The sequence below is a fragment of the Vombatus ursinus genome, unplaced genomic scaffold (assembly GCF_900497805.2).
Source record: "Vombatus ursinus unplaced genomic scaffold, bare-nosed wombat genome assembly UNPS02014786.1, whole genome shotgun sequence".
NCBI classification, from domain to species: domain Eukaryota; kingdom Metazoa; phylum Chordata; class Mammalia; order Diprotodontia; family Vombatidae; genus Vombatus; species Vombatus ursinus.
The window spans coordinates 29,679,282-29,685,962 of NW_020954564.1; the positions used below are offsets into that span (position 1 = coordinate 29,679,282).

The following is a 6,681-nucleotide window of genomic DNA, read 5'->3' on the forward strand; positions in this document are numbered from 1 at the left end:
GTAATTTCTGGTACAAGACAGATTGCACATTTAAAATCAGTGAAAGGGAGGGAGTGTATTAAGGATACTATATCAGCATGATAAATTAAAGAACTTCTAAAATCTTCATAAGCCAGTTAGGAAATAAGCTAGTTAGTTAAGTTTGGATTTTAAGATACCATTAGTACAATATATAAATCTGGAGGCAGCATAGCAGTTTAATAGTATAATAGATGAAGAACCAAACCTTGGAATCAGGAACACCTGGGATCAAGTCTTAACCTCTGGCTGTGTGAGCCTGGGCAAGTCACTTAACCTTATAGTGCCACAGACAACTAATATAAATAGCAGAGAATTTGGTCATCTCCATAGTATTTCCCTACACAAAAGAACAGAAGCCCAGACCTCCCCACTTCGTGTGTACATAATTATGCACACAGACATTACTCTAAATGGGAATTTAAATGAACTGGTAATAAAGCTGTTTTTTTAATGACACAGGCCAGTTACACCAAGTTGAGCCAACAGATTTTGTTAATTATGCAGCCACCTTCTCTATTAGCTCAGAACAAAACAGTAATCACACTTCTAAGCAATCTAGCTATGAGCCTTCTTTGCCCCACTAGCACAAAGTGAAATTCACAGTAAACCAAAAAAACACTTCATTTTATTCAGCTTCTGCTAAGCAACCTGGGGAAAAAAAGTTAACATAGTAAACTTTTATTATCCAGTCAGGACAGGAATGGGTGTTCTAGTTAATAGTTTCAATAAACACAAAACATAAACTACCAATGTTCAAAGAATTAGAACAGTGACAAACCACGACAAACATTATTTTCTGATTCCGATGGCACCGATCCTTCAGTATACCTCAGAGTCATTATTAGCATCAATTTGTAACTAACTATAGTGCTGCATTATTAATGGGATTCCAGAGAAAAGTGCTTTCTTTTCCCTTAGTCATCCCAGTGGAATTACCAGGAAGAAGAGAATTTAAGCAAAGAAAGGCAACTGCAAGGAGAATAAGAAACCTGGTTGATCGGTTACTTAGGAACTGAGTTAACTATACAAAAACATGTATTCTTATTGTGCATTATAGTAACTATACCACTTCAAAAAGAGCTAAAGACAAAAACTGACAAGAGGACAATAACTTTGGGGATATAACAACACCAGAAAACTGCACTAAAGCAAAACACACCAATTTTTAGTTTGCCAGATATTTTTAATGACAATTATAAAAGACCAAAAACATCTTTTTCCCCCCAGACTGCCTTTTAAACAATTGATTTGTTTTTAGTTACAAATACTGTATGACAATGCCTTTTTCCCCCCAAAACTAATACAAGAACAATTTTTGAACAAAATGTCTAATTTTTTTCTAAATTCTGTGGGAACTGGGGTCAAAGGATAGGGAGAAAAGCCTGATCTTTAACATTTTTAAATCAAAACTTTTCCCTAACCCTCAAACAAAACTGATCCAAGGATATGAATGAATTTTTTTTAATCTACATCTGCTTTAGGAGATCTCTTGGCCAATTCTTCCAATATAATTAATTGCTCCTCTCTACTGTTCAGATCTTCACAATAGCTGAATTAAAAACAATATTTCTAACAAACTGATTACTGTGGGGGAAAAGAAAAATTCAAACATATATATGTATATACTTTACCATAAACAATGATGCATATCAAAAAGATAAGACACCTGTAATTAACTTTTAAAAGGTACAAAAAAGTGAGAAAACCTGAATTACAGAAAAGAAAGTCAAATTTAATGAAAAAACTAGAAGTTAATAAAAATTAGCAAATACACAAAAAATATACACAAACAGCAGCAATACTATGTAGTGACTTACAAAGGGGAAAAAAGCAGCAGTCAGAGACTGCTCAACATGGCTTGTCAGTCAAATAAAAAAACACAAAAAACAGTATTCTCTTCAACAGTACAATCAATCTACAAATACAAGTTTAGAATTATTTTACAACATTTCTTGTAGGATCAACTTTCTTAATACAAAAGATGCCCATTTTGGGTGTATATATATTTTCAGTGGTTTACTGTTGACTTATTTTTAAATATATTAGTGTTATTACATGCAACTGCTTCCTGCATATAACAGCCTTTCCTTTTATTTACCTTCATTATGTCTAGCTTCCACCTACCAAAAGAGTTTATATTTGGCAGTCAAAGATGGTTACCCTATCTTCTGTGAAATTAAATGATGCAAAGGTTTTAAACACTGGCCTGAAAACATTTGATTGCCATTTCAACACATGGAAATAGTTACATTGATGCCTAAATTGCCATTTTCTGCAAAAAGCTGTGCAATGCTGGTGTCAAAAACTAGACAGTCACTATTCATAATAGCTGTTGCAATTCCCTCATGAATAGAACGAGGAGTAGCTTCCCAAGTCAATCGCCGTCTATGACCATTTAGCTCAAGTCGATAAGCAAAATTTTCTGCTTGTTTACGTGTTCCTATCAGCTGTACAATTGCGAAGAACTGCTGGTGACCATCATATTTTTCCTGTTTCTCTAAGACTAACATGAAGTGAAAGCCAAAACAAGACTGCATCATAACCCAGTCAACAGCACCAGGAAGATTAATGTCTGTAGCAAGAAAAACTATATCTTCTCCCTGTAGTGTTGTAATAGACTTATGCTGATGCATCAAATGTGGCATTACAGCATCCAAAGAGCCTTGCCATTTACACGAAGCACCAGGACACGGACACGAATAAGGCCTAAACTCACACAGCTCTTCATGGTCTGCTTTTTCTGTGTGTGGCAAAGTTATCTCACATCCAGAAGAGGCATATTTACAAGGGAAGAGTACTGAATTGGCCACTTTCTCCATAGCCAAGTTGCGAATGGACCCCAATGGGCCTCGGCAAGTTGGACAACATGTAAGCTTTGGACGACAGTTGCTACAAACAAGATGGCCGCTCTGACACTGAAGAATAGGGGGTAACACATAATCAAAGCAGACGGGACACTCAAATAGACTAGCCAAGTCATTGTTCGATGCTGTTGTGCCAGTCAATGCAGGCACCCTCTGAGATGGTGTACACTTGGAAGTACCAGTAGGGAGGGCTGTAGCAGTCTGGCGGCTCATTTCTGCAATAGAATGAAGAAAAAAGTTACCATACAGAAGAATTAACCATGGGCATCCCCCCTTTAAAAATGAATTAAGTTCTCTGCACATACTAGAAATCCTATGTTTTTACACAAAGTTTTTGAAAAGTCTGGGTATAATATAAGAGTTGATTGGAAAGAAATGAAGTCAATTCTAAGAAGCAAACAATTATTTTTCGTTAAAATTCACTGTACATAGAAAATGGGAAATTATACACTCCAAACTGCCTAAAAGAATTAAGTTTTAGAGTAAACTTTGTTTTATACTCCTAAACCAAAAACTACCCATGTAAATGTAGTATTTGGTTTTTTAAAAATGTTTTGTTGATGCCATTTGTTTTTATACCACTTGTTTATGCATATACCAGCCCCCCCAAGAATTGAAGCCTCTTTCATCAACAAAGAAAACAGTTAAAAAAAAATAACATAGTGACTACATCTGAAGGTGTTCAACATTCTGCCACACCCCATTCTCATCCCCTTCTGTTAAGAAGTGTTTGTTCTTAAACAAATTTTTCCTACATTTAGAAATGTAACAGTATGTGTTGATCTGTATTGAAGGGGTGTGTGTGTGTGTGTCTGTGTGTGTGTGTGTGTGTGTGTGTGTGTGTGTGTGTGTAAGTGTTTAACTGGGGCTTGAGTACAGTTCCACTAAATGCAGCATGCTGTAAAAATCACCTCTGAGGACATCAGAAATACCTGATCAAGTTTAAAAGTTTAGTTTCCAGTCACAATACAACTTGACAGACCACTACTAGGTCTGTCTCCCAAAGTAAAAAGAAGAGAACCTACATGTACAAAAATATTTATAGCATCTTTTTTTGTGGTGGCAAAGAACTGGAAATTGAGAGAATGCCCTCAATTAGGAAATAGTTGAACAAGTTGTGGTATATGATCGTGATAGAATACTACTGTGCTCCAAGAAAGTGCTTTCAGACTTACACGAGAGCTGATGCAAGGTGAAATGTGCTATGTACCAAATAACAGCAATATTGTGAGATGATCAGCTGTGAATGACTTAGCTATTCTCAGCAATACAGTGATCTGAGACAACTCTTGAAGGACTTATAATGAAAAATGCTATCCATCCCCAGAGAAAGAGGCATACTTTTTTTTCCTAAACCTTTTTTTGAGGTTTTTTTTTGGGGGGGGGGGGTCTGTGTTTTCTTTCACAACAAGACTAGTATGGAAATGTTTTGCATGACTACACATGTATAACCTATGCTTGCCTTTTCAATGAAAGGGAGTAGGGAGGGAGAAATGAAGTTAATTTGGGACTCAAAGGTTTAAAAATGAATTTTTAAAATTGTTTTTACATGTAACTGGGGAAAAATAAAATACTAAATAATTTTTTTTAAAGTGCTTTCAGAAAAACCTGGGAAGATTTATATGAACTCATGTAAAGTGAAGCAATCAAAACCAGAATACTGTACATGGTAGCAGCAATATTATATGAAGATCAACTATGAATGACTTAGCTATTCTCAGCAATACAATGATCCAAGATAATTCCAAAGGACTTATAGATGAAAAATGCTATCCACTTTGAAAGAAAGTAGTTATGGAATCTGAATGCAGATGAAAGCATAATTTTTTCACTTTCTTTATTTTCCTGCTTTTGTTGTTGTTGTAACATGGCTAAGACAGAAATATGTTCTGCATGATTTCAAATGTATAATTGATATCACATTTCTGGCCTTCACAGAAGGTAGGGAAGAGGTAGGAGGGAAAGAATTCAGAAATCAAAATTTCAAAAAGAATGTTAAAAATAAATATATTTTTAAAAAATACAACTTAAAAGACAAAATGTTTAAATACATACTTAAATGCCTCTTAACATCCCCCCCAAAAAAAGGTGGCATAGTGTATTATTAGCCATGGGACCTTATTTTTTTTTTTGTCTCAACATTGCCATTACCTATGTAAACTTCTGCTCCTCAATTTTGTCACCTATAAAATAGTGTCAATTAGATTGCTAAGGACCATAATAGCTCAAAAAGCCTAAGATTCTAAAGAAATATTGTTTTTGAGAAACAAACACTACTATACACTACTTTGGGAAAGTCCACTATAGTTTTTGGTGGCTAGAAGCTCCACCAGGCCCATACCTCCCCACAACTGACTCAGAGACATATAGCCAGAGTTACTACGAGGAAGCAGCAAAAAAATAAATAAATAAATAAAAATAAAGAAGTAGAAAAAGAAAGAAAAAAGAAAAAAATCACACTTAACTATCCCTTGTTTGATGTGGGGAAAAGATCCTCATATAAGAATTTTCTGTAAGTTACATCTCTGTCTCTTTCTCTCATACACACACAACAGAGGGATGGGAAACCTTATTTCTGAAATGATGCCTTGCACATAATAAGTGCCTAATGTCCAATTGAAGGCCAATAACCAACAGAAACAGATGGTTTGGGTTTCATTTTTTTTAACTTTCTAGAAAAAAAAATCTTAAGTTTAACTCATGTCATTTTTAAGAGCAGGGTGTATAACACAAAACTATATCCAAACAGCAATTTTTAAAATGTCTTCATTTCATGTTATGGCCAATTAAAAAAAAAATGAAAGTGAAGGGAAGGAGAAAAAAAGAGGAGTTTGAAAAGGGAGAAAGAAGGGACAGACACAGGGGCTTATTAATAGGCTCTGAGGTGAATGTTAGGCAAAACATTCATTACACCCTAAGGTTCACTTATATTGTGATCTTCAGAACATTAACCACCTATTATCATTGATACTGAAAGACTTCTGCCACTGTTTTGTATATTTGAGGGCACACACACAACCACCCTACTCCCCCCCCCAAGAGGCCATGAACTCTTAACAAAAGATATAAACAAGCCTCTACCAGCCAAAAACCCACTCCCACTACTATAGGACAGAACACCAGTTGTTATGTCTCTTAGTACAATACACAAATCTTCTGATATTAGAGCCTGGCCCTCCAGCCAACTGTGCACAAATAATTTTCTGAAGTTGAAACAGAGGGACAAAACAGAACCCTGTAATAAATAAGTTTATTACTACATGAATTTAGCTATATTTTGGTTCAACATGTAAAAACTACACATGCTACACAAAGCCTGTTACAACAGTTTAGTTTTGCTGCAGACACCAGGGACATAAAGTGTTTCTACTGTTAACTGTCATTTTCTGCTGTGTTAAGGTTTGTGTCAGGTGTCATACAATGGAGTTAACACTACACTAACCTAGCCTATAAAAATCATTTGCACATCCATTAGTATGAATCCTTAAGAAGAAGTGCTCAGGTGGACAGTGACAAAATGAAAAGTGGTTTTTATGTGCTACATTAATTCATCACCTGCCCAGTAAACAACTAAATGTAACTTAAGCTTTGTTTCCATTCTCAAAGAGTAGTTCAATTTATATGTAGTATAAATGCCTGGTCAGAGACAGTGTTTCGGTAATACTTCTTTCTTAAACTCACTGTACAACAAATTCCACATAGGGGAGTATGTGCAAAAGTTAATTTTTCCTCATAAAATTCAATTATATATTTATCACAAGATCAAGACCAGAACCCACAATTTCAGTACAGTCTT

General features: G+C 35.2%; 1 protein-coding gene across 4 annotated transcripts in view; it reads right to left on the reverse strand.

Annotated features, from left to right (window-relative positions):
- Positions 1 to 1,183: 1,183 nt before the first annotated feature.
- The window catches only part of SIAH1 (siah E3 ubiquitin protein ligase 1), a 55,203-nt gene continuing 49,705 nt past the window's right edge, over positions 1,184 to 6,681 (reverse strand). For all 4 annotated transcript variants that reach the window (XM_027867915.1, XM_027867914.1, XM_027867912.1 and 1 more), the window contains one exon: positions 1,184 to 3,100. In XM_027867915.1, coding sequence (XP_027723716.1) covers positions 2,250 to 3,098 — 849 coding nt within the window. In that variant the 5' untranslated portion in view covers positions 3,099 to 3,100 and the 3' untranslated portion in view covers positions 1,184 to 2,249. The remainder of the gene's footprint in view (positions 3,101 to 6,681) is intronic.